Genomic DNA, 25379 nt, shown 5'->3' with positions numbered 1-25379 from the left:
AGTTCTAACTTTTCATATGACATGATTAAGACCACAATATTAAAGGACATTTTTGATACATATCTTTAGTTTACGACCACAAGATTCAAAAGTCTACTTTTCTTTCTTAAGCTTCGTGTTAAGAGAAAAAATTTGAAACGGAGGGAGTAATATATTTCATAAGCTACCTTGCTTAAGTTTGTACTCTGAAATTGGAGAGTAGCTATTGGTTTCTCTGCTACAAGTTGAACAGAATATAACAAAATCCAATTAGTGCCAAAAAATTATGTGAACTAAGTCAAAAGAGAAGAAGTCTTGAATTATTATTTGTATATCTCCCTTTGTCCTGTAATTTCTTGGCTTTGCATTGCAATCGAATCTGGTTGCAGAAAAGTTAATAGGAAAAATATTAACTCTCTTATAATATATAAGCACCCTTGTTATATCTGTGATGTTTCACAAGAAATCTTGCATTGCATAGTCAAGAGTTGTGTTTTTTTTTTCTCTAAAGAAAGGAAGATATGATTGGCCTAAATAATGGAAGAACTGAACAATATGATAGTTCGGAATATGATAGGGAGAGAGAAGTTCAAACCTTTGATGATTCAAAGGCTGGTGTAAAGGGACTTGTGGATGGTGGTGTCACAAGGTTACCGCGTATATTCTTGCGCAACCAGTATGTAGCTGAAATGAAATCGGACTCCGAGATAGTTACAAAGTTTAGCATTCCAGTCATAGATTTTGAAGGCTTGGGCAAGAGTGCAGCTCAACGGGCTGATATCGTACGAGGAATAAAGGATGCTTGTGAAAAGTGGGGATTTTTTCAGGTTGTCCACCATGAAATCCCATCAATTGTCATGGAAAAAGTAATAGAAGGCGTTCGCCATTTTCATGAGCAGGATTCTGAGGTGAAGAAAGAGTTTTACTCCCGTGATGTTACAAGGAAGTTCAGCTATAATAGCAATTTCGATCTACATAAAACACGAGCAGCTAATTGGAGGGACACCCTTTCCTGTGTCGTTGCTCCTAATCCTCCGGATCCCAGAGAAATGGCTGAGGTTTGCAGGTATAAAACATGATTACTAATATCAGTCTTTCCTTAGGCAGCTATAGCTCATAAACATAATGATATGCTTTGTGATTGTATTGAATTAGCTTAGATAAATCATGCTCTGATCTCAATTTATTATCCTAGCTCTAATTTGATATGGTAGTCTTTCAACTAATATGCATCATTAATAAAATTCTCATCCAGTTTATATGAACACATATTTTGACTTTACAGAGATGTTCTGATCAAATATGCAGAACATGTGATGAATCTGGGAGATACTCTATTTGAGTTACTCTCTGAGGCCTTAGGACTCAATCTAAATCACTTGAAAGACATGGAATGCGCCAAGGGGCTTGTCCTCGCTGGCCATTATTATCCGACATGCCCTGAACCAGATCTCACTTTAGGCCTTAGCAGTCACACAGATGGTGGATTCTTGACTATATTATTACAGGATCAAGTAGGTGGCCTCCAAGTCTTTCATGAAAATCGATGGTTTGATGTTCCTTTCTTACCTGGAGCTCTAATTGTGAACATTGGAGACCTTATGCAGGCAAGTTCATATTGTAAAATGATCTTGATGCATTTATATGAATGTCACAAACTTGATCAATTAATTCATTTGTTTCCATTTTGTTTTGTAGCTAATCACGAACGATAAGTTCAAAAGCGTTCATCACAGAGTGCTGGCAACAAATGCAGGACCAAGAATTTCAGTGGCTAGTCTTTTCATAATGAATTTTCAAGAAGGCAGTGGATCAGGACTATATGGGCCAATCAAGGGGTTGTTATCAGAGGAAAGCCCCCCAATGTACCGGGAAACAAGCAGAAAAGAGTATGTCACATATTTATACAACAAAGGGCTCGATGGAACTTCCTTATCATCACATTTCAAATTACAGAAATAGTGGTAGGATCTGCAGAAAGGCAGAAATGTTTCATCATCTTTCAGTGTTTTACTCTTTGCCTCTTGGTTACTGTGTTCTGCTAGTGAGTTCGATTAAGTATTTTGTACCTTTTGTACACACATCTCTTATGCTGTCATTTCATCCAATGTGATTTAAAGTAGCTTTTTCTGGTCCTCCTATTAATGCATGCTTGTTAATTGAAGGTCATTAGAAATGTTGTTTTCGATGTTCATACTACACATTTAAAGATTTCTCAGAATAATTTGATATTCTATGCGTTAGCAATGCGATGGCAATCAAACAAATATCATTGCACTAGAAAAAAAATAAATGAGCAGTTTATCCATCATTTCCTAAAATATGAAGGAATGACTTCTTTAATTTGAAGAAATGTGATTCAATTTTTTGATGTGTTCATTTGGAGGTTGTAACCTTTCAAATTGATTAATTTAAACATCGAACTCATCTAATTTTTAACAAGAGTGACATAGAACTGCTCCACTTGCCATCTGAAATAAACAAATGACGTTCAAAAGTAGCAGATGTGAGAGCAATTGAAAGTTGAAGTCTACAACCAAACTATTTTAATCCCATTTTCTTATATTTCCTCTGGTCCTCTCTAAGTTGAGGCTAAGTATTAGTTACTCTTCAATACACAATGTTTACATTCCTACTCTATTCAAATAGGGCGAAACGTCGTGATAACTCGAAAAACAAACATTTGGTTCAATTTTAAAAGAATTTTAAGAAAATAAGAATTTTAAAGGAGTCGCCATCTAATTTTAGGAAAAACTAGGAAACCAATTAAATGATCTACGAAACCATTAGATTCTAAGTAAGGGGTTCAAGTGATTCCGAAGGGAAGATGTTAAGAATCCTTCGAAATCCACAAGTGTGGTTCCCAACTGAATTCATTTTTTTCAAATTGATGAAGAGATGACACAATATACAAATAAAACAAACATGCAATATATACAAATAATAAAGTAAATCAATAATATAAGAAACGGCTTTGCCTAACGTGAATAATACAAAATAATGAATAAAGAAAGTTGTTCGAACTTCATTCGAATAGCTTCAATGAGAAGCAAACATGTGTACCTGTAAAGACACTTAGTAAAAGTGTTAGTAATAAATAAATATGAATAAAATAAATAACAACTTAAAATAAAAATCCGTCTTATTAACATGGAAGACCTTGGAAATCGACGGTAATTTCTTCATCGGCCATTTTAACATACAAAATATATAAACTTAAACTAAATTTCCGTCTTTTAACAATGGAGAAGCCTCCAAAACTGACGGAGAGATTTTCTCATTGGTCAATTTTAACAAACAAAACATTATAGGAAAGTAACAATCAAAAAATAAAAGAAAAATCCCAGGCAATTGCACCAACACCAACGAGTGAGATACGGTCCTTAAAATCCAATGATAACAAATGTATCCAATAAAACATTAATAAATGCTTAGTTAAATTAATATTGACAATAGAGATGATCCAGTAAAATAAGAATAAAACTCTACTAAATGAATTTACTACATTGTTAATGAAAAGTATCAAAAAAAATAAAAATGACAACTACCAACTTTATTTGACAAAAATCACTAAACAAGTCAAAACTAAATATAAAAGACAAAACAACCAAAATAAAAAAACAAAGGTTGCTGGAAACATTTTGGAAAAATGCAGAGACTTAATTTAAATAAATTAAATGCAACTGGATAAGAACAAATATAACAATAACAACTACATTCCCAAAAATCATAAAAAAAATTAGAGATACTAATGACCATACACAACTCAAAACTCAAAACAACACTAACCTAAATGAATCAGTGAACCATGAACACAAATTTAGAGTATCAATTTAACAAAATCTAACGAATTTAGGGACTAAAGTGGAAAATACCTGACCTAAATCTGAAATAATGACGACCGGAGTTACTGATTTTGAGAAAGCAACGGTGGTCCGACGGCGTCAACACCATTGTTGGCGTGTTAGAGCTCGGAGTTGACGGCGTTCATGAATGCACCTACAACAGAAGCAGACCATAAAGGGAAAGAGGGGAAGGGAAACAGTGATGACCATGGTTGGTCTTGGATGGTTTCGCCGGAACTTTGGAGCTTCGTTTTGGTTCTATTATGATGGTGGTTTCGAGTCAGGTTTGAGGAAGCAGCGATGGCTATTTTTTTAAGGCAGTTTGGGTCGTTTCCGGTGACTGTTTCACCGGAAAATGGATAAAAACGAAGGATTTTTGGGTTTAGTTCGCTGGTCTGCTGGAAAGGGAGAATCGTTGGGGTTTTGGGTCCGATTTGTGGTGATTTGGTGATGGTTGTTGGTGGAAGAGGGGGCTGGTTTAAGGTGGCGTTTCAGGTGGTTATTTTCTTGTTTGGTTGGCTGATTTTAGAGCTTAGAGCTCGCGATGGTCTGGAGTTTCGGGGTGGTTTGGTATGCTTGTGGCTGCCGTTCGCCGGGGGTGGCGTTTGTGGTTGGTGTGGTTAGAAGAGAACAAGAGTAAAATGGGTGTGTGAGGGAGATCTGATTTCTTCTTTTTTTTTTTTTGGGTGGCGGCTATTTTGGAGGATAGGAATAAATTTTAGAGTTTTTGTCATTTAGGAAATTCTTACCCCTTTCTAAAAAAATAATTCACCACCTTATTTATTTTTTAACTTAATCAAAACTTATATAAGCAATAATTTTATAATGGGCTCAATTGTGGGCTTTAGATTATGATACAAAATTGTTGGTTAAATAAAATATATGTGTATATAATTATTATCCTAATTTAATTGTAAATCTGTGCTAAAAACACCAAAATTGATATTAATAAAAGCAATGAATAAAATGAATATAAAAAGACATAGTGAACGTAACTCATGACGTGTAAAACAATGCAATTTAACAAAATAATGATTTAATCAAAATGAATAAATATTTGAACGTATTCAACCGACTGTGACAAAAAGTAATGTAATTAAAATTAACTGATAAAAAATCTAAAATTTTGATAAATAAGGATAAATATCGATAAACTTATTTAAAATTATAAAAAATATATTTTGAACTATTAAATAAATAAAACTTAAAAATTAAGAATCTTGAGAATGTTAAACCAAAATTGGGTGTCAACACACGATGTAGCTTCGTTATCTCAAATAGTTCCAAAACCATTTCATTAGTTGAAGGAAAACAAGTTTGGACAAGTAAGTGTTTGGTATATGAGGTGTAAGAATACCTAATTTTGTCTTTGGCTTTGATTTCTGATGGATAATTGTCTCATAAGCACCCAGGGCCGTCTCAATAAGTTTGGGGGCCTAAAGCCAAATTTTATAAAGAGGCCCTATTGTTTTTAGTTGACAAATATAAATTGAATAATTATAGCATATTTAGTGTAATCCTATAAATGAGGTCTGGAGAGACATGATATATGTAGACATTATGAAGTAAGAATGCAAATAATGTAAATTTTCAATGAAAATTATGTAATATAAAGTTAAAATAATAAAACATGACTCAAATTTTTTAAAAATATGATGATATTAAAATAGTATTGCGATGAATTTGATAAGTTGATAAATAATATTAAAATAGTGTTGATTAGTTTTAGTGCTTTAAATTTGAATAAGACACTAAAAACAAATTTGATCTTTTTATAAACACACAACAATAGATTTTACATAATGTAGAATGTTTGAACATTTGAGAGACTTCACAATATTCAATAATGAAAGAATAAAAATAGTGAAAGGAGAATAAAGAGAAGTAAGTATAACAACACAATATTGTTGGTTCATGATAATCGTCAAAATATAAATGAGCTAGACAATAAAATAGATAACCACATGCGAAACTAGAAATGATACTACAATTAACTAGCCACATAAGAATCTAGGAAAGATACTACAATCAACTAACAATATTCAATTTCTCAATTATATTTTCTTCAAGTTTATCAATACATGAAATTTTTGTTAACAATATATATATACATCTTTGGAGAAAATGGGGGCCCAAAAAAATTGGGGCCCCAAGCGATTGCTTTAGTGGCCTTATGGTTGAGATGACCCTATAAGCACCCCTGTTATATCAACAATGTTTCGTAAGAAATCTTGCTTCCATAGTCAAATGTGGTTTCCTTCTGAGCAGGTAAAATGGATGGCACGAATAATGGCAGAACTCAGCTACATGACAGTTCTGAATATGATAGGAAAAGTGAAGTCCAAGCCTTTGATGATTCGAAGGTTGGTGTAAAGGGACTTCTGGATGCTGGTATCACCAAGTTACCGCGTATATTCTTGCACAACCAGCCTGTGATTGAAAAGAAATCAGACTCCAACGCAGTTAATAAGCTGAGCATTCCAGTCATAGATTTTGAAGGTTTGGGAAAAACTGCAGTTCAACAGGCTGATATAGTTCGAGAAATAAAGGATGCTAGTGAAAACTGGGGATTTTTCCAGATTGTCCATCATGAAATCCCATCACGTGTTATGGAGAAAGTACTAGAAGGCGTTCATCATTTTCATGAGCAAGATTCTGAGGTGAAGAAAAAATTCTACTTCCGTGATGTTACGAGGAAGTTCACCTACAATACCAATTATGATCTACACAAAGCATCAACAGCTAACTGGAGGGACACTCTTTACTGTGTCATGGCTCCTAATCCTCCAAGAAATTCCAGAGGTTTGCAGGTACATATCATGCTTACTACTAATATACCTTTCTTAATTAGCTTAGTACGCCCGCTGTAGTCAACTTAAATTCTCCAGACCTCATCTCAGATTTATTATCCTAGCTCTAATTTGTTATAAGATATTCTTTCTTTTAATATGTCTCACTAAAAGAAGTTGCATCAAGTTTTTATGAACTCAATATTTTGACTTCACAGAGATGTTTTGATCAAATATACGGAGTACGTGATGAAACTGGGGCTTACTCTATATGAGCTACTCTCTGAAGCTTTAGGACTCAACCCAAATCACTTGGAAGACATAGAATGTGCAGAGGGGCTTTTCTTAGCTGGCCATTATTATCCGTGTTGGAATGTATGCGTCCACTTATCAGTCAAGGACTAGGTCCCTTGACTAAGCAAGAATAGTAACTAAAAGTAAGCGTCCACTTGTTTCGATGGGACCAGGTCCTCAGTACAGTTACAATAATAGACAGTAAAATAAGTGCTGAAAGTAAAGTGTGAACAAACAACTTTACGTGGAAACCTCCTTGCTCAAGGGCGTAAAACCACGACCTGGCCTGCTAGGACTTTTCAAACTTCTTTCACTAATCTTCTTCAAGCAAAAGCAAAAGCAAGTTTACAAACTAAGATTAGCCTACTAATCCCAACTCTAAGCAATACCTCCTATTACTTAGATGAGCCAGAGCAGATACCACACTGCCCACTAAGCTACGTAACTCTAGATAACTTAGACTTCAACAAAGCAATGCATCCATTACCCACTATACTAACCCTCACTGATTAATATAGACTTTAACCGTAAGACACAAAGTGAACTCTAACAATGTTCTTACAAAGACTCAAACAACACTTTGAAACGTTTCTAACAAGAGTGATACTTTAACAATAGTCTTGTCCACAAACAAATCAATGTTCGGCAGCGGAAAGTCATCTTTGGGAACATGCTTTATTGAGAAAAATATATGCATACGCGAACACGTCCATCCCTCTTGGGCATAGGGATGATGTTCGAAATCCAATCAGAATAATCTATTGCCTTAATGAAATCAGTATAATAGTAACAAGACAGCTGAAGAGAGGATGACGTAGACAAGAATCAACCTCTTCCCGGTGAGGTGAATCCTACAAGTTAAGCTCAATACAAACAATCAAGAACAACAACAGGTACGGAAAGCACTTCTTCTATTGATCAGGTCCTTGTTGTATGTGTTCTTGTGCTTGAGTTCTTCCTTGAAGATGGCTTTCTTCTTTTTAGCTTGTGAGTTTTTGCTTGCCAAATCTTGAGTTTGTGTTTTATGTTAAGAGATTATATCAAAATGAACACAAACTCCTTGGGACCACCCATTGGCTGAGAGCCTGCCTCTCTGGAAGGATGTGCACCTACCACATCAGATGTGGCAGCTTTTCTGACAGTTGTCATGTCGTCCTTTCACATACGCAGTCTTGCAGGGACCAGGTCCCTTGCAAACTTCTTTATGAGTTCTTGAAAGGCTTGCTGGCTGACTTCCTTCTTTGAATGAATGAATTTAATATGATGTTTGTCATGTTGAAAATATCAACCATAAAGAATTATTACCCATTGGACAAACACCCTCCTCCATTTTGATTGGTGTAGTACGCTGACGCCTCACCAACCTCTGACACGACAGCTTTACAGTTGTACCCCATTATGCATTTGATGGATATGATGGAGAGAACTCTGCTGGGGACCAGGTCCCTGCATTTGTGAGACACTGAAACATACAATCTCGTCCGCTGTTCCTATTGGTGTAGGACACTGCACTTTTCACCTACCACCTGACGTGACAGCTTTACAGCTGTTACCTCATTTGAATCTGGACGAGAGCACTCTGCCGGGGACCAGGTCCCTGCATTTGTGAGGATCATCAAAACACCTAGAATATAACATTTTCCCCCTTTTTGATGATTACACACAAATATTCCTCACACTGAGTTTATCATTCATTCACTTCCCTGTCTGCGGTCCCAGTAACAAGGATCTGGTTCCTTGTTAGATCGATAAGTTTGTTAAATCATCAAAACTTCATATCAACTTCGAACTAACATCTCATATCAGCTTCAAACTAACAATCCGGCATGCCCTGAGCCAGAATTCACTTTAGGCCTTAGCGGCCACACAGATAGCGGATTCTTGACTATTCTATTACAAGATCAAATAGGTGGCCTTCAAGTCTTTCATGAAAATAAGTGGGTTGATGTACCTTTCTTGCCTGGAGCTCTAATAGTTAACATTGGAGACTTAATGCAGGCAAGTTCATAATTGTAAATTCTTTTATGTATTTATGTAAATGTCACAAACTTGATTGATTAATTCATTATTTTGCATTCTGTTTTGTAGTTAATCACAAATGATAAGTTCAACAGTGTTCTTCACCGAGTGCTGGCTAAAAATGTTGGACCAAGAATTTCAGTAGCAAGTCTTTTCAGAATGCAATTTCAAGAAGGCAGTGAATCCAGACTATATGGGCCAATCAAGGAGTTGTTATCAGAGGAAAACCCTCCAATGTACCGGGAACCAAGCAGAAATGAGTATGTTGCTTATCTATACAGCAAAGGGCTCGATGGAACGTCTTTATTGTCACAATATTTCAAATTGCAGAAATAGTGACAGGCTCTGAGCTGTGTTCTTCTGCTTGTGAGTTCAATAGAAATTCTTGTACCTGTCGTGTATACATGCGTATTTTGGAAAGAAAATAAATACCAAGTGTTGTTCATCTATTGATATTAAGAACAGCGGATTCTTGAACATGAAATAAATGTCGAAATTTATGTTTGAGTAATACATTGTCAATATTTTTAGCTTTCTGAGTTGTCTCTAGATCGAATGATATGATCTTCATTTTAGCTTGTTTGAGGTGTCTCCGGCTTTGATGATGTCCACTTTTATTCCAAATGTGAAATGCCACTTCTAAAACTTGTTTTTCCTACTTTCTAGGGAAATCATTTTCCGAAGAATTTTGACCTAGAGAAAATATTTTCCGAAGAATTTTGACCAACTGAACATGTGCTCTTCATGTTTCTGTCTTTTTAAAAGAGAAAGTAATGTAACAAAATATTTCAAAATTCTATTGTTATTTGAACAAGACATAACTTATTATAGTCTTACAGTTCCAAAGTAGTCTGTAATACAGTATGCCTGCCATTGTCCTGGAGCTTCTTGGCTTTGCATTGTGATGGAATCTGATTCCATAAAAACTATATTATAATATCAATTGTGTAAGTACCTCTATTATGTTCCCATTTTATTATTATGTCTGTAAAGAATCTTGATTTCATACTCAACAACAGAGTTTTCCTCTAGAAGGAGAAAAATGGTTGTCTCAAGAAATGAAAAACTCGAGCTAGATGACAGTTCGGAATATGATAGAAAAAGTGAAGTGCATGCCTTTGATGATTCAAAGACAGGGGTAAAAGGACTACTAGATGCCGTGTGACAAGGTTACCACGTATATTCTTACACAACCAGTATGTGAGTGAGAAGAAATTGGACCCTGATGTTACTAGTAAGTTTAGCATTCCTGTAGTAGATTTTCAAGGCTTGGGAAATAGTGCAGCTCAACGAGCTGATATTGTTCGAGAAATAAAGGATGCTTGTGAAAACTGGGGATTTTTCCAGATTGTCCATCATGAAATCCCATCAAGTGTTAAGGAGAAAGTACTAAAAGGCGTTCGCCATTTTCATGAGCAAGATTCTGAGGTGAAGAAAGAGTTCTACTCACGTGATGTTACGAAGGAAGGTCACCTACAATAGTAATTTTGATCTACTCAAATCACCAACAGCTAATTGGAGGGACACCCTTTACTGTGTCATGGCTCCTAATCTCCCTGATCCCGAAGAAATTCCCGAGGTTTGCAGGTACAAAATGTTAAGGGAGAGACAAAGAGTAGTTTATAAAAAATCCTGTTACATTTCTTAAGGGGTGTGCAAAAGCCTTAAAAAGATAAGTAATATGGACCGGAGGGAGTATTGAGTAGGCTTATTTGACTCAGAACAAATTATGAACTAGTTATATGTTTCCTTATTATCATGCTAATGTTCAAATGTGCTTAGATTTTTCCAATGTCATCTCTTCTTTATTGAATGCATTTTTTGACTTTACAGAGAAGTTTTGATCGAATACACGAAGTACATCATGAAACTGGGACTTACTCTCTTTGAGCTACTCTCTGAGGCTCTACAACTCAAATCAGATCACTTGAAAGACATGGAATGTGCCGAGGGGTTGTTCATCACCGGCCATTATTATCCCGCATGCCCTGAACCAGATCTGACTTTAGGCCTTAGCGGTCACACGGATAGTGGCTTCTTGACTTTTGTATTACAGGATCAAATTATGGCCTCCAAGTCTTTCATAAAAATCAATGGGTTGATGTTCCTTTCTTACCTGGAGCTCTAATAGTGAACATTGGAGATCTTATGCAGGCAAGTAAACATTTGTAAAAATGAGCTTGATGTATAAATACACGGACTTAAGTTATATATATTGACATCGAAAACAAATTTGGCACTAGCAGTGCACTGTTATAGCTGGTTATTACTTTGATTTTCAGGCTATTATAACCTGGTCAGTCTTGTTATGAAATGTACCTACTATTGTAGGTGTAAGAAATGTATACATTTGTCTGTGCACATAACTTAAACTCTTTACATAAACGTCAAGAACTTGATTAATGAATTCACTAGTTTCCATTTTTTTTTGGTTTTGCAGCTCATCACAAATGACAGGTTCAAAAGTGTTCTTCACAGAGTTTTGGCGAAAAATGTAGGACCAAGAATTTCAGTGGCAAGTTTTTTCAGAATGCATTTTCAAGAAGGCAGTGAATCGAGATTATATGGTCCGATCAAGGAGTTGTTATCCGATGAAAACCCTCCAATCTACCGGGAAACAAGCAGAAAAGAGTATGTCACGCGTCTATACAACAAAGGGCTCGATGGAACTTCGTTATTGTCACCTTTCAAATTGCAGAAATAGTCCAAAAGGATTTACAGATATGTTTCAACATCTTCTCAGAACTTAACAGTTAACAAACTCTGATACCTTATGATGAATGAATGAGTTGGAATATTCCGAAAAGGCATTTCATTATAATCTTGGTTCATTATTTTGCAAGTTTATATAGTAAAAAATGTGAGGTATACATACAATTGTAAACCCCCACCCACAATTGGAGATCTTCTACAGGTATGTATTCCATTTAATTCTTTCGGAATCTTCTTTACGCTTTACCTTATTGTCAAGTGTCTCGTGTTGGTTGAGCCGTTGAGGGAGGATCGATCAGCTTTTTATCTCCTTATAAGGTCCTACTCAATCATCACCTCATGAGTTAGTTTCTAAGGTCCATTTTCTTTGAGTTAACTTCTTAGACCGTCATTCAACTAACAGTTTGTAGCTCAGAAAGTCACTCAATTTTGTTCTGTAATATAAAACTCACTCAACCACTGTCATTTCACCTACAAGGTCACTCAACTATATCACTATTTCACCGATAAAATCACTTCTAATCGTATCCCGAAAATAGATTGTTTGGCTAATTAAGACAGCAGTTAATAGTGATCACTTGAAATATTACGGAACTGATCCGATTTTTCTAAAAGGGGATGAATGATGATAGTGCATACATTAGTAGAGGAACAAAATGAAGGATACATAAGAGAGTATGTTTATGATATTCATCCCTTTTTATTTGAAAATAAACAGAAGAACACGAAAGACGACATGTTTTGTACAGTGAATCACAAACTCTGACATTATTCTATCTGAATGATGATAATCTGTCTGATGGTTTTTGCTGCTTCTTGGCGATGTGGTGCTCGGTCTCCCTTCACAGTCTGAAAAGATCACGAGTATCAAGAGGCTTGGAGAAATACTTAGCAGTATAATCAGCAGCTAGAAAATCTTTATATAGTTGGGGGTTTTCATCAGATATGAGCTCTTTGATTGGACCATACATCTTCGGAGGTGTAGAACCTCCAGTGAAGAAGCTTGCCGCTGAAATCCTTGGTCCTACCTTATTTGCTACAACTCTATGAATTGCACTTACAAACTTGTCATTTGATACGATCTGTTACAAAATCAGATTGAGATGAGTAACAATTTGTAAACAAATGAGAACAAAAAGTTGTGTGTTGTTGCTAACCTGAAGAAGGTCACCAATATTAATAACCAAACCATGTTCAATCGGTTCAACATCAGCCCATTGGTTATCACGCATGACTTGGAGCCCACCACTCTGATCTTGAAGCAGAATGGTAACAAAAACAGGATCTGTATGCTTACCGGTACCAAGAGTAAGCTCTGGCTGTGGGCATGCAGGGTAGTAATGGCATGCCAACATTAGTCCTTTGTTACAATCCGCGGATTTCAAGTGGTCAGGTTTTAGCCCAAGAGCTTCTGATAGTAAGCCAAGAAGAATGTCCCCTAGTTTTATGACATGATTTTTGTACTCAACCAATATTTTCCTGGACATTAGGAAAATATCAAGATTTAATGCAAAAACTTCAACACCTTTGTACGCGTAAAACAGTACAGATATAGAATTGAAATTCAAGTACAGAAAATACATAGTTACCTGCAAACTTCTGGTATTTCATCAGGTTCAGAAACTAGCTTAGAGATATATAATGTATCCTTCCAGGTTGCATTTCTTCCTTTTGTTGTCAACAGTTGAAGATTGCTCTCAAATCTAACTCCTCGGGTTGGATCAGACGAATAGTACTCTTTCTTCACTTCAACATCTTGTTCATGAAATTTACGAGTCCCATCAATCATTCCTTCCAAAACACTTGAAGGAACCCCATGATTTATCAGTTGAAAAAATCCCCATTTCTCAGATGCATCCCTTATTTCTTCGACAATCTTCTTACGCCCATCTTCAACTTCTATGCCACTTAGATCCACCACCGGAATCTGTAGAGTTGACTTGCACATAGTTAACTCCTCAGCAAGTTCATGAGATGGCCTAATGAAAATTCTTGGAATCTCCACTATTCCAGAATCAACTAGTCCTTTAACACCGGCTTTTGTATCATCAATAGCCTTTTTCTCAACCGATGGATCATAATCCATTTCAATCCAAATTGATAGCTTCTAGCTAGTTCGATGAATAAGATGGTTGCGTTCCAAAATGGGACGATAGTGGTCAGCAGACAAGCTCCTTCTGGATATTTATCGTAACAATCAAGATGTAAGAACACAACAATCAATGACTAATTCCTCATAATTATTAATTGATTAGTCAAATAAACATGTATAGTCAGCTCAATTTCAATTTTTAAAAGATTATTGTGGGTCCTTTGGGATATTAATTAAATATGCCGGCCATTTCTAGTTTTTTTTTTATATTATAGTTGAAGACTAATGAAGTTTGATTTTATTAAGTTAACTTGTCCACCGAAAACGCTTATAAAAACATATCAATCATGAATTTATTAAATTGATTATCTTATAAGTTAGTCCATATCAAAAGATCATGACAAATACTTTAACAAATTTCCATCCACAAAAATCATGACTAAGTACTAAACTAATGAAATCTCCTTTGAAGTAAAACTTATTTGTATAAAATAATGCTTATTGAAAGAACTAAAATTATAGTAAATCACAATGAAATAAACACTTTTGCTCCAAATTTTCTCAATCACAAATATTTTTCGTTTAATGTTCATAATCATGTTAGATAATACCCCTCAGTCCAACAATAGTTGTCCACTATTAACTTGGCACACCCCTTAAGAAACTATAAATAGAAGGATAATTTTATTATATCACCCTTAAAAATTCATATTTATCTTTTTCCTATTTTTTTTTCCTTCAATATTTTTCTACTCCCTCGGTCCAACAATAATTGTTCACTATTGACTTTGCACATTTCTTAAAAACTATAAATAGAAGAATAATTTTAGTTTCTCACCCTTTGAATATAATAAATACAATGTCTTGAAAAATGTAATTGTGAAATGACTATAATTAATGATATAATAAGGATAGATTAATAATTAAATGTAAAATTATCCATTGATTTCATAAGGTGAACAAGTATTGTTGGACATCCAAAAAATAATATATTGGACAACTATTATTGGACGAATGAAGTATATAACATAGTGAAGCAAAGGACGATCAATGGCATTTTAGTAACTTCATATGCTTGTTTGCTTTCCCCTCATAAAGTCATTGCTAATTGGTTGCTGCCATTAGCCTTCAATAATAAAGATTATTAATTAATTAATAGCCGTTCTCTTTCGTAATCTACCGTCTAAGAAGAATTCTTCTATTGTCGATTCCTTTTTACTTGTCCATTTTTGACTTTTTACTTGTCCCTTTGTATTTGTCATTTTTGATAAATTAAGAAAAAACAATATTTTTTACCTATTATATCTTCAATTTATTTAGAGAGTTAATGTTTTTGATTTTTGAAAAAGGTAGATCCTTAAATTGATTTTGGAATTCTATCAATTAATATGGATAAAATGATAAATTTACTATATCAATTATTATTTTCTTAATATGTGTGTTAAGTAAAATATGGACAAGTAAATAGAAACAGAGGGAGTATTAGGATACAAAATTATTTTATTGGATGGATTGTGGGGCCATCATTTTTTGGGTCATATTTCACACCTAGTTCATTCACATTCACACTAATAATAAAAGGAAGTGTTTCTTTTGAATATTTTTTTGTACTCCATCTGTTTCTATTTATATGTAGTTATTATTAAAAATAGATTTACTTAATACTTGTCATTTTATAAAATTAATACATAAATGGATTATTCTTTCTATTTTACCCTTGAGAGTTATTAGCCTTAAAAATATAAATTTGACCAATATAGGAAAACTAAATAATTTATTTATGTTCATTGGTCAATTTTATTAATCAAAATAAATTGATTCATGTTCATTTATTGAAAATTTGACTTCGAGAGAACACTAAATAATGATACAATGGTAAATTTACCTACTTTCTTAAGGAGCCTGAAACCTAAAATGGTGGCAACTTAATAGGAACGGAGGAGTATTATTTTATGGTTGTTATTATTTCCTTATTAGTTGTTTTGTTTCTCCACTGTCATTTTTCCTTTTTTATTTCTGATATGTTATACTTGAGTCGAGGGTCGTCCAAAAATCGTCTCCTTACCTCCACGACCATGAGGTAGAGGTATGGTCTGCGTATACTCTACCCTCCCCAGACTCCACGGATGAGATTTCACTAAATATATTGTTGTTTGATGTTTCTTTTGAATATTGATTCACATTGGACCACATTATTTATGAGCACTAGTTGACTTTAACTAACTTATTAATTGCTCAAGAATCTTTCCCTTGTTGAAATTAAGAACAAATATGTCCAGAATTGCAGAGTCTCAAGCTGAATTAACAATGGAATATGATCGATTGAAGGAGTTAAAGGCTTTCGATGATACAAAAGCCGGTGTTAAAGGATTAGTTGATTCCGGAATTGTGGAAATTCCAAGAATATTCATTAGGCCACCTGATGAACTTGTTGAAGAGTTGACTCAGGGTAAGTCAACTCTACATTGTCCTGTTATAGATTTCAGTGGCATAGAAGTTCAAGATCATCGTAAGAAGGTTGTCGATGAAATAAGGGAAGCATCGGAGAAGTGGGGATTTTTCCAACTTATAAATCATGGGATTTCTTCAAGTGTATTGGAAGGAATGATTGATGGGATTCGTAAATTTCACGAACAAGATGCTGAGGTAAAGAAAGAGTACTATTCGCGTGATTTCACATCGAGAAGAGTAAGATATGAGAGCAACTTTGATCTTTATCAGTCAAAAGCTGCAAACTGGAGGGATACATTGAACATTTCTTTGCTACATTCAAGTCATATTGAACCGGAAGAAATACCAGCAGTTTGCAGGTAAGTATATATTGACCTTCTGTTCTTGAATTTCATATCTTTGATTTTTCATGGAGTAAAGTTAGATCAGTTGCTTGGACAGACTTTTCGATAATTGTGTGATTACGTATCTAAAAACTTAAGTTGTTGGAGAGGGTATACCTTAATCCACTTAATTATATATTCAGCATGTCCCCTCAAGTGTATGTGATTTTTTCTTGTCTAATAGGTGTCAGTGAGATTTGAACTCAGGGCCTCTACCTACTCTGGTACCGTATTGAATTTTGTGAACATCTCATCTAAAAAGTTCATGTTGTTAGAAGGGTAGTGTTTAATTCACTGAATTATATCTTCAAATGGTAGTACAATTTTTTGACATGTTAGGCTATATTATATCTTAAATCGTTTTTCTAATATCCAGGAACGTAATCGTTGAGTATATAAATCATGTCACAAAGCTAGGAGAAACTATATTCAGCATTTTATCAGAAGCACTCGGGCTAAAACCAGATCACTTGAAAGATATGGAATGTACTAAAGGAAAATCAGTAGTATGTCATTACTATCCAGCATGTCCACAGCCAGAGCTAACTCTTGGCGCTGCGAACCATACAGATCCTGCTTTCCTTACTGTTCTTCTTCAAGATCAAATTGGTGGCCTTCAAGTCATGCACAATTACCAATGGATCGATGTTAAACCGGTTTCACAAGGATTGGTTGTTAATATTGGCGAAGCACTTCAGGTTTGTAGCGAAAAAAAGAAAAAAAAAACTTTTCTTAGTCTGGTTTATCTTCTAGACAAAATTGTCCAACTTATTTCAATTTGGTTTTGTCACAGATCCTATCAAATGACAAGTTTGTGAGTGCAAATCATAGAGTTATAGCGAATGGGGTAGGACCAAGAATGTCAGTGGCATGCTTCTTCAATGGTAGTTTTGCACAACCAAAGATCTACGGTCCGACCAAAGATCTAATATCAGAAGAAAATCCCCTTTTGTATAAAGAATTTACAGTAACTGATTACATTGCTAAGTTTATGTCCAGGCCTCTTGGTACATGTGCCCTTGACCTTTTCAGACTGTGAAGAAACACAAAAAATCTACATTACCAAGCAGCGACAAATGCCATCAGTATAGTCCTTCGTAAAACCTATGATTGTTGTTCATTAAAGTATGTTCTCATCTGTAATAATGTTTTACACATGAGTACTGGAGGAATATGCAGCTTATCCCTTTATATGTAAGCATTTCATATTGAATAAAATAGCAGCATTTTGTTTGGATATTTTAGGTGTTAATCTGCACTCTTTCTGTTTCCAATGTGTGAATATTTTTTTAATCATATGATCAGCCTTCTTCCTTCTTTTGTGTTTAACCCCAATAGGATTTTTCAGAAATCCATGTGATGCATTTATGGTTTCAATAGTTTATACTTTATAGTAAAAAACATTTAACTACTATTTTAACGAATTCTAGGACAAAGTGATTCCCCAGATCTGCAGTCTTAACTTCAAACTAATTAAAAAGAGGTATTCAAGAGTTGACCTTGTTGTAATTAAGAAGAAAATATACCTGGCACTGAAGAGTCTAAAGCTGAATTAGAAATGGATTATGATCCATGGGATGAGGTTAAGGCTATTGATGATACAAAGGCTGGTATTAAGGGACTAGTTGATTCTGGAGTAGTCGAGATTCCAAGAATTTTCATTAGGCCACCTCATGAACTTGCTGAGGAGTTGAATATGTGCAAGTCGACTCTACAGGTTCCAGTGGTGGATCTCAGTGGCATACAAGTTGAAGATGGGCGTAAGAAGATTGTTGATGAAATAAGGGAAGCATCAGAGAAATGGGGCTTTTTCCAAGTGATAAATCATGGGGTTCCTTCAAGTGTTTTGGAAGGAATGATCGATGGGACTCGTAAATTTCATGAACAAGATGTTGAAGTGAAGAAAGAGTACTATTCGTCTAATCCAACCAGAGGAGTTAGATATGAGAGCAATCTTCAACTGTTGACAACAAAAGGAAGGACTGCAACCTGGAAGGATTCATTACATATCTCTGCGCTAGTTTCTGGATACATTGAACCTGAAGAAATACCACCAGTTTGCAGGTAACTCTGTATTTTATGCGCTTGATTTTAATTCTATATCTGTCATGTTTGATGTGTACAAGGTGTTGAAGTTTTTCTAACTTAGTAATCTCCTGATCTTTTCCTAATATCCAGGAGAACATTCCTTGAGTACAAAAATCATGTCACAAAACTAGGAGACATTCTTCTTGGCTTACTATCAGAAGCTCTTGGGCTAAAACCTGACCACTTGAAAGCTGCGGAATGTGACAAAGGACTAGGGTTGGCATGCCATTACTACCCGGCATGCCCACAGCCAGAGCTAACTCTTGGTAGTGGTAAGCATACAGATCCTGTTTTCCTTACCATTCTGCTTCAAGATCAGATTGGTGGGCTCCAAGTCATGTGTGATAACCAATGGGCCGATGTTGAACCGATTGAACATGGTCTGGTTGTTAATATTGGTGACCTTCTTCAGGTTTGCAACAAAACACAACTTCTTATTCTCAATTCTTTACAAATTGGTACTCATCTTCATCTGGTTTTGTAACAGATCCTATCAAATGACAAGTTTGTAAGTGTGATTCATAGAGCTGTAGCGAAAAAGGTAGGACCAAGGATTTCAGTGGCTTGCTTCTTCACTGGAGATTCTTCACCTCCGAAGATGTATGGTCCAATCAAAGAGCTCATATCAGAAGAAAACCCCCCACTATATGAAGACTTTCTAGTAGCTGATTATTTCGCTAAGTATTTGTCCAGGCCTCTTGATAATACTGGTCTTGATCTTTTCAGACTGTGAATAGAGACCGATAACCACATCGCCAAGCAGCAGCTAAAATAACGATATACCATCAGGATACTATCATCATTCAGACAGAACAATGTCAGAGTTTGCAATTCACAGTACAATAATGTTTTTTTAACAATGTCTTTCTAATTCTTCTGTTTATTTTCAAATAAAGGGATAAATTTCAAGAACATACTCCCTTGTGTATCCTTCAATTTGTTCCTATGACACTGTTATGCACTATCATCACCTTCTAGCAAAATTAGATCAGTTATGTATGGGATCCAGTGGATCTTTCAAGTGATCACTATTAACTGCTGTCTTAGTTGCTTTAGTTTCAATACATATTTCACATTGTTATTATTATTTGAGTCTAAACCAAGAAACTGCGTGTTCTTTATATACGGGACATTAACATGTCCTAATCTACTAGGCAACAAAGATATAGACTCAATCATATAAGCAGAAGTAGATGCATTTTCACTTATATCATCTAAAATATTAAGCACAAATAAGCCATGGCTATATAATTCCTTGCCAACAAAGATCCCCTCCTATATGAAGAATTTACAGTAACTGATTACATTGCTAAGTTTATGTCCATGCCTCTTGGTATATCTGCCCTTGACCTTTTCAGACTTGTGAAGAGACACCAAAAGCTACATTACCAAGCAGCGACAAACGCCATCAGTATAGTCCTTCATAAAACCTATGATTGTTATTACATTAAAGTATGTTCTTATGTGTACAATAATGTTTTACACATGAGTACTGGAGGAATATGCAGCTTATCCCCATTTATTTATTCTGCACTCTTTCTGTTTCCAATGTGTGAATTTTTTTTAATCATATGCTCAGCCTTCTAACTCCTTTTGCATCTAACCCCAATAGGATTTTCCAGAAATCCATGTGGTGTATTTATGGATTCTGTGCAACATGTCCACCTAACTTCATTAGTTTATAGTAAAAAACATTAAACTAATATTTTACAGAATTCTAGGACAGAGTGATACCCAGATCTCAAGTCTTAACTTCAAACTAATTATAAAAGATATACTCCCTCTGTCCCTTTTTACTTTTCATTTTTGACAAATCAAGAAAATATAATATTTTTTACCTATTATACCCTCAAGTTATTTAGAAAGTTAATGTTTTTGAAAAAGGTAGAACCACAGGGTAAAATGATAAACTCACTATGTCAATTATTATTTTCTTTATATGTATGTCAAAGTAAAAAATAGACAAGTAAATAGAGACAAAGCGAGTATGTTTCTTCTGAATATTCAAGAGTTGACCTTGTTGAAATTAAGAAGAAAAGATATCCGGCACTGAAGAGTACTCTCAGGCTGAATTAGAAATGGATTATGATCCATCAAATGAGAAAAAGGCTATTGATGATACAAAAACCGGTGTTAAAGGACTAGTTGATTCTGGAATAGTGGATATTCCAAGAATTTTCATTAGGCCATCTCATGAACTTGCTGAGGAGTTGCTGGAATAGTGGAGATTCTTCTTGGCTTACTATCAGAAGCTCTCGGGCTAAAGTCAAACCACTTGAAAGCCACCGAATGTGACAAAGGACAAATGTTGGCATGCCATTATTACCCGGCATGCCCACAGCCAGACCTAACTCTTGGTACTGGTAAGCATACAGATCCTGTTTTCCTTACAATTCTGCTTCAAGATCAAAGTGGTGGGATCCAAGTCATGTGTGATAACCAATGGGCCGATGTTACACCGATTGAATATGGTTTGGTTGTTAATATTGGTGATCTCCTTCAGGTTTGCAACAAAGCATAACTTTTTGTTCTCATTTTTTCACAAATTATTACTCAACTCAAACTAATTTTGTAACAGATCGTATCAAATGACAAGTTTGTAAGTGCAATTCATAGATTTGTAGCAACTAAGGTAGGACCAAGGATTTCTGTGGCATGCTTCTTCAGTTCGGTATCTCCAAAGATGTTTGGTCCAATCAAAGAGCTCATATCGGAAGAAAAGCCCCCACTATATAAAGACTTTCTAGTAGCTGATTATCTTGCTAAATTTTTCTCCAAACCTCTTGATAAGACTGGTCTTGATCTTTTCAGACTGTGAATAGAGACCGAGCACAACGTCACCAAGCAGCAGCAAAAACTATCAGAAAAGACTATCATCATTCAGACAGAACAATGTCAGAGTTTGTGGTAAATCTCAAGAACAAACTCCCTTATGTGTCCTTCAATTTGTTCCTCTAATAATGCATGTACTATTTCTCCTAGTATCCCTAGCTATCTTATTTTCGCTACTTCAATTGTAATTCTGTCGTTGAAGTATCAATTTCATTGCTATTTGTTACAGTTTTCCACTTCAATCCCTCTCTGTTGAGTGTTATTGCCAATTATCCACAATAATACATTAACATATCTTAAACTCCAATTTTTTTTATAATCCAAACTATTTTCCTTTTATTTCACCTTATACTTAGGCCTTTTGAGATAGTATAGGGACATTTTCGGCCCTTTTCAGTTTACAGAATTATGATTCAAAAAATCATAATATATAATTGATAAATTAATTTAGTGAAGTCAAACTTCATTAATTTTCGACTATAGTTATAGAGAACTATAAATGGCTGGTATAATTGATTAATAGTATCCAAAAGGATCCACAATAACTTGTTATATATGGATATTTAGCTGACTTTACATGTTTATTTGATCAATCAATTAATAATTAGGAGGAACTGGTCTCACATCTTGATTGTTATGATAATGTACCACAGAATTTATGTACTTGCTCAAGATCAGAACGAGCTTGTCTGCTGACCACTATCGTCCCATTTTGGAGCGCAACCATCTTGTCCGTTGAACTAGCTAGAAGCTATCAATTTAGATTGAAATGGATTATGATCCATCGGATGAGAGAAAGGCTATTGATGATACAAAAGCTGGTGTTAAGGGACTACTTGACTCTGGAATAGTCGAGATTCCAAGACTTTTCATTAGGCCACCTCATGAACTTGCTGATGAGTTGAATATGTGCAAGTCAACTCTACAGGTTCCAGTCGTGGATCTAAGTGGCATAGAGGTTGAAGATCGGCGTAAGAAGATTGTTGATGAAATAAGGGAAGCATATGAGAAATGGGGATTTTTCCAACTGATAAATCATAGGATTCCTTCAAGTAGTTTGGAAGGAATGATCGATGGGACTCGTAAATCTCATGAACAAGATGCTGAAGTGAAGAAAGAGTACTATTCGTCTGATGCAACAGCCATAAGAGTTTGTTGGAATGTATGCGTCCACTATTAGTCTACGGATCAGGTCCCTTGACTCAGCAAGAACAGTAGCTGAAGTAAAGATGCGGAAAATACATAGCACAATATAAAGACAGGCACAAGAGTTTTACGTGGAAACCTCCTTGCTCACGAATTTATTTACTTTTAAAAAAAAGAAAATGTATATAAAGATAAAGACCCAAAAAAAGAAGAAGATAAAATCTAATAAATTCCATGTTTATCTAACTTCCCATTTAAATTTGAAAATTTGCTTAAAGGATAATCAAATACGGTTTAATTTAAATCTGGAAAAAAAAAAACATATCTAAAAATGGTTTTTTTCAAATATGTAACCACCTTTTATTTTTGAATTTGTCACGCCCCGAGCCTACACCCTGGACGTGGCCGGCACTCGAAGACCATTGCTGGCCCCCAAGCGAACCCTTGGCCTGACTTTCTTAACTCAGCGGAAACCTACTCAACAGAATAACTCAATGCCATGCAAAGACATAACCAACTTAAATGATACACATTTGGCCAAAAAGGCAACTCGAGTCTCAAAATAGAATATTACATATATACATAAATGAGAGTCTCAAAACTAACTGACTGACTGTCTATAAAGCCTCTAAAATACTGAGATGGATGTTGAGACAGACCCCACAACATCCTAATAAAACAAAACTAAGAGAACAAAATAACCGAGTCCTCCGGAATGCAAAAAGGCTCACCACTGACTCTGAAGTACTCAGCTGGATCAATGACGAACCGGATACTGACCCTGGGTACCTGCGTCTGCATCGTCATAAGATGCAGGTCAACTAGCATCAGTACATTGAATGTACGAGTATGCGAGTTGGAAAGCTAAACCACAACTTAAGCTTGAAAGGAGTACAAAGGAACTCTTACCTTGGCTCTGTTCAACTCATAAATAACTGAACTCAATATATAAAGCAATAAGACACATGCAATATATAAAGCTTGTAAAACTATTAAAACATGACTTAAAATCATATTTATAATATCATAAAAATACCATGCTGCCTCTCAAAGTCTACTTGTGCAATGCATGAATGAAGTCCCATACCCCCATCCACACTAAGCAGAACTTCTCAAGGAACCATGCACTTTCTACTGCTACGGGAGTTTCTCTAACCGACAACCACCACTATGAAACTAAGTGGTGATACAACGTTTTACCTCACGTTGCCCAAGGACCATCCTATACCTTGCCATCGATATAGGACCTTACTTTAACTTTTGCTTAATGGATCCACTAGCTTAACTTTCGTGATCATCTAAAAAGTATGATCCGACAAATCCCATGGTTGGCTACATGGTTCTTATGGAGAGTTGAGTTAATAAGAACTCGTGTCCCCAATTCGGTGCTCAAGACTACTCCCAAAAATACTTTAGCTTCTTTGGGAATACATAGTTCCCTAATAACTTTTGAGAAATGAACTCAACTCTATACTCTTGACTTAACTTGAAACTCTTGACTCCTTACTCTTTACTTGACTTGAAACTTGAGCCTTAAAATGAAGTTAAAACATTCAATAAAGACTCTTGAACAACTTTAAAGACTTGCTTTGACTCACTTCTTTAACTTCTAGACTTAACTCTTAACTTCACTTGACTTGGAAATTAACTCTCCTTGAATTGGAATTATGGATTCAAGGTGTTTGATCACATGTTATGGACGAGTTCTTGACATTTAGACGTACCTTGGAGCGTTGAAAACAACTATGAAACATAGGTACAATACCAAGGAACATGCATGAGAAAGTGTGAAAAGAATGGGGAAACTTGGCATCCTTCACGCTTTGCAAGGCGCGGAGCGCCAGCCCTCGAAGCTCAATAGGACTGCTGGGGCGCACTGCTAGGCGCGGCGCCCCAAGGGAGAAAGCTCAAAAGCTCTTTTGGGGTGCGCTGGAAGGCGCGACACACCACCCCTTTCCCCAGAAAACTCTACTTTTCTTCTTCATTTTTCCAACTGTAAACCTCCTTAACTTCATTGGTTCCAGCCCCAAACACTTATAATCATAAACCCTTCAACATACAATAGATTTCAACTCAAAAACACAACCGGAAACAAGTCCCAAATCAACAAGGACTTCAACACAATCACAACCAACAACTTCAACAAATACAACCAACAGCTTCAAGAAACATAATCAATCTTTTCTCGGAATTGAATGAGTTTGGCGTGTGGGGGAAAGAACCAACCCAACACTATGATCTCACATACCTAATAGGGATCACCCCCGACGATATCCACGACGATCCTTAACGAAACCTTGTTTGATCTTCTCTTTCTCCTCTTCTTCTCCTCTTCACTCACAAACCCTCACTCTCACTCTTTAAAATGAGAAAAACTGATCAAAATCAGTCTAACACACTAATATATATCCAACAGAAAAGGCTAGGGAAAAGACCAAAAATACCCTTACAAATTTCCGGACAGACTTCCCTGCCAACTGCCCAACTTCCAAGGCATAACTCACTCATACGAACTCGAAATCGAGCAAACTCAGCGGCATTGGAAAGACCATTCCACGAAATTTGCAAACATAACTGGAACTACACCTAACTCATCCTGAGCTAGGAGTTATAACTGTTCAAAGTTGGCCAAAAACTCATTTTTTTCCCATACTTAACCAAATTTCCAGATCTTTAATTCCTTCCAAAAAAAATGACTATTTCCAATTCTAAGCCTCTTCATAGTTATTTCAAATTGCCAGATGTTACA

The 25379-nt window shown here is 35.5% G+C and overlaps 7 protein-coding genes and 1 pseudogene across 8 annotated transcripts; 7 read left to right on the top strand and 1 right to left on the bottom strand.

Annotated features, from left to right (window-relative positions):
- Positions 1 to 442: 442 nt before the first annotated feature.
- On the top strand, positions 443 to 2308 carry LOC107061907 (1-aminocyclopropane-1-carboxylate oxidase homolog 1-like). The gene is made up of 3 exons (XM_015311896.1): positions 443 to 1045; positions 1265 to 1586; positions 1678 to 2308. The coding sequence occupies exons 1-3, from the start codon at positions 501 to 503 to the stop codon at positions 1939 to 1941; spliced, it is 1131 nt and encodes a 376-aa protein (XP_015167382.1). The 5' UTR covers positions 443 to 500; the 3' UTR covers positions 1942 to 2308.
- Positions 2309 to 6078: 3770 nt separating this feature from the next.
- LOC107061906 (1-aminocyclopropane-1-carboxylate oxidase homolog) lies at positions 6079 to 6763 on the top strand. The gene has a single exon (XM_015311895.1). It carries the CDS (start codon positions 6098 to 6100, stop codon positions 6692 to 6694), a length of 597 nt encoding a protein of 198 aa, XP_015167381.1. The 5' UTR covers positions 6079 to 6097; the 3' UTR covers positions 6695 to 6763.
- A 1560-nt stretch (positions 6764 to 8323) lies between these two features.
- On the top strand, positions 8324 to 9262 carry LOC102585512 (deacetoxyvindoline 4-hydroxylase-like). The gene is made up of 4 exons (XM_015311862.1): positions 8324 to 8349; positions 8446 to 8500; positions 8714 to 8905; positions 8996 to 9262. Exons 1-4 carry the CDS (start codon positions 8324 to 8326, stop codon positions 9260 to 9262), a joined length of 540 nt encoding a protein of 179 aa, XP_015167348.1.
- Positions 8708 to 11732, top strand: LOC102585174 (1-aminocyclopropane-1-carboxylate oxidase homolog 1-like; annotated as a pseudogene).
- Positions 11733 to 12202: 470 nt separating this feature from the next.
- Positions 12203 to 13872, bottom strand: LOC102594912 (deacetoxyvindoline 4-hydroxylase-like). Its single transcript, XM_006354444.1, has 3 exons — positions 13228 to 13872; positions 12796 to 13117; positions 12203 to 12720 (listed from the first exon to the last, which is right to left on the bottom strand). The coding sequence occupies exons 1-3, from the start codon at positions 13722 to 13724 to the stop codon at positions 12481 to 12483; spliced, it is 1059 nt and encodes a 352-aa protein (XP_006354506.1). The 5' UTR covers positions 13725 to 13872; the 3' UTR covers positions 12203 to 12480.
- A 2048-nt stretch (positions 13873 to 15920) lies between these two features.
- Positions 15921 to 17803, top strand: LOC102595249 (1-aminocyclopropane-1-carboxylate oxidase homolog 1-like). Its single transcript, XM_006354445.2, has 3 exons — positions 15921 to 16540; positions 16941 to 17262; positions 17358 to 17803. The coding sequence occupies exons 1-3, from the start codon at positions 16002 to 16004 to the stop codon at positions 17601 to 17603; spliced, it is 1107 nt and encodes a 368-aa protein (XP_006354507.1). The 5' UTR covers positions 15921 to 16001; the 3' UTR covers positions 17604 to 17803.
- Positions 17804 to 17918: 115 nt separating this feature from the next.
- LOC102595572 (deacetoxyvindoline 4-hydroxylase-like) lies at positions 17919 to 21695 on the top strand. Of its 2 annotated transcripts, none has more exons than XM_015311894.1 (3): positions 17919 to 18628; positions 18743 to 19064; positions 21231 to 21695. In XM_015311894.1, exons 1-3 carry the CDS (start codon positions 18123 to 18125, stop codon positions 21468 to 21470), a joined length of 1068 nt encoding a protein of 355 aa, XP_015167380.1. In that variant the 5' UTR covers positions 17919 to 18122; the 3' UTR covers positions 21471 to 21695. The 2 variants fall into 2 exon arrangements, with proteins under 2 accessions (XP_015167380.1, XP_006354508.1); XM_006354446.2 differs by lacking the exon at positions 21231 to 21695 and adding an exon at positions 19140 to 19675 and having other exon boundaries at positions 17922 to 18628.
- Positions 21696 to 22253: 558 nt separating this feature from the next.
- LOC107061898 (1-aminocyclopropane-1-carboxylate oxidase homolog) lies at positions 22254 to 22664 on the top strand. Its single transcript, XM_015311861.1, has one exon. The coding sequence runs from the start codon at positions 22254 to 22256 to the stop codon at positions 22662 to 22664; it is 411 nt and encodes a 136-aa protein (XP_015167347.1).
- The last annotated feature ends 2715 nt before the right edge of the window (positions 22665 to 25379 follow it).

Source organism: Solanum tuberosum, unplaced genomic scaffold, assembly GCF_000226075.1.
Source record: "Solanum tuberosum cultivar DM 1-3 516 R44 unplaced genomic scaffold, SolTub_3.0 scf00174, whole genome shotgun sequence".
NCBI classification, from domain to species: domain Eukaryota; kingdom Viridiplantae; phylum Streptophyta; class Magnoliopsida; order Solanales; family Solanaceae; genus Solanum; species Solanum tuberosum.
Note: the sequence above shows the minus strand (reverse complement) of the source record. Positions and strands in the feature narration are given on the sequence as shown.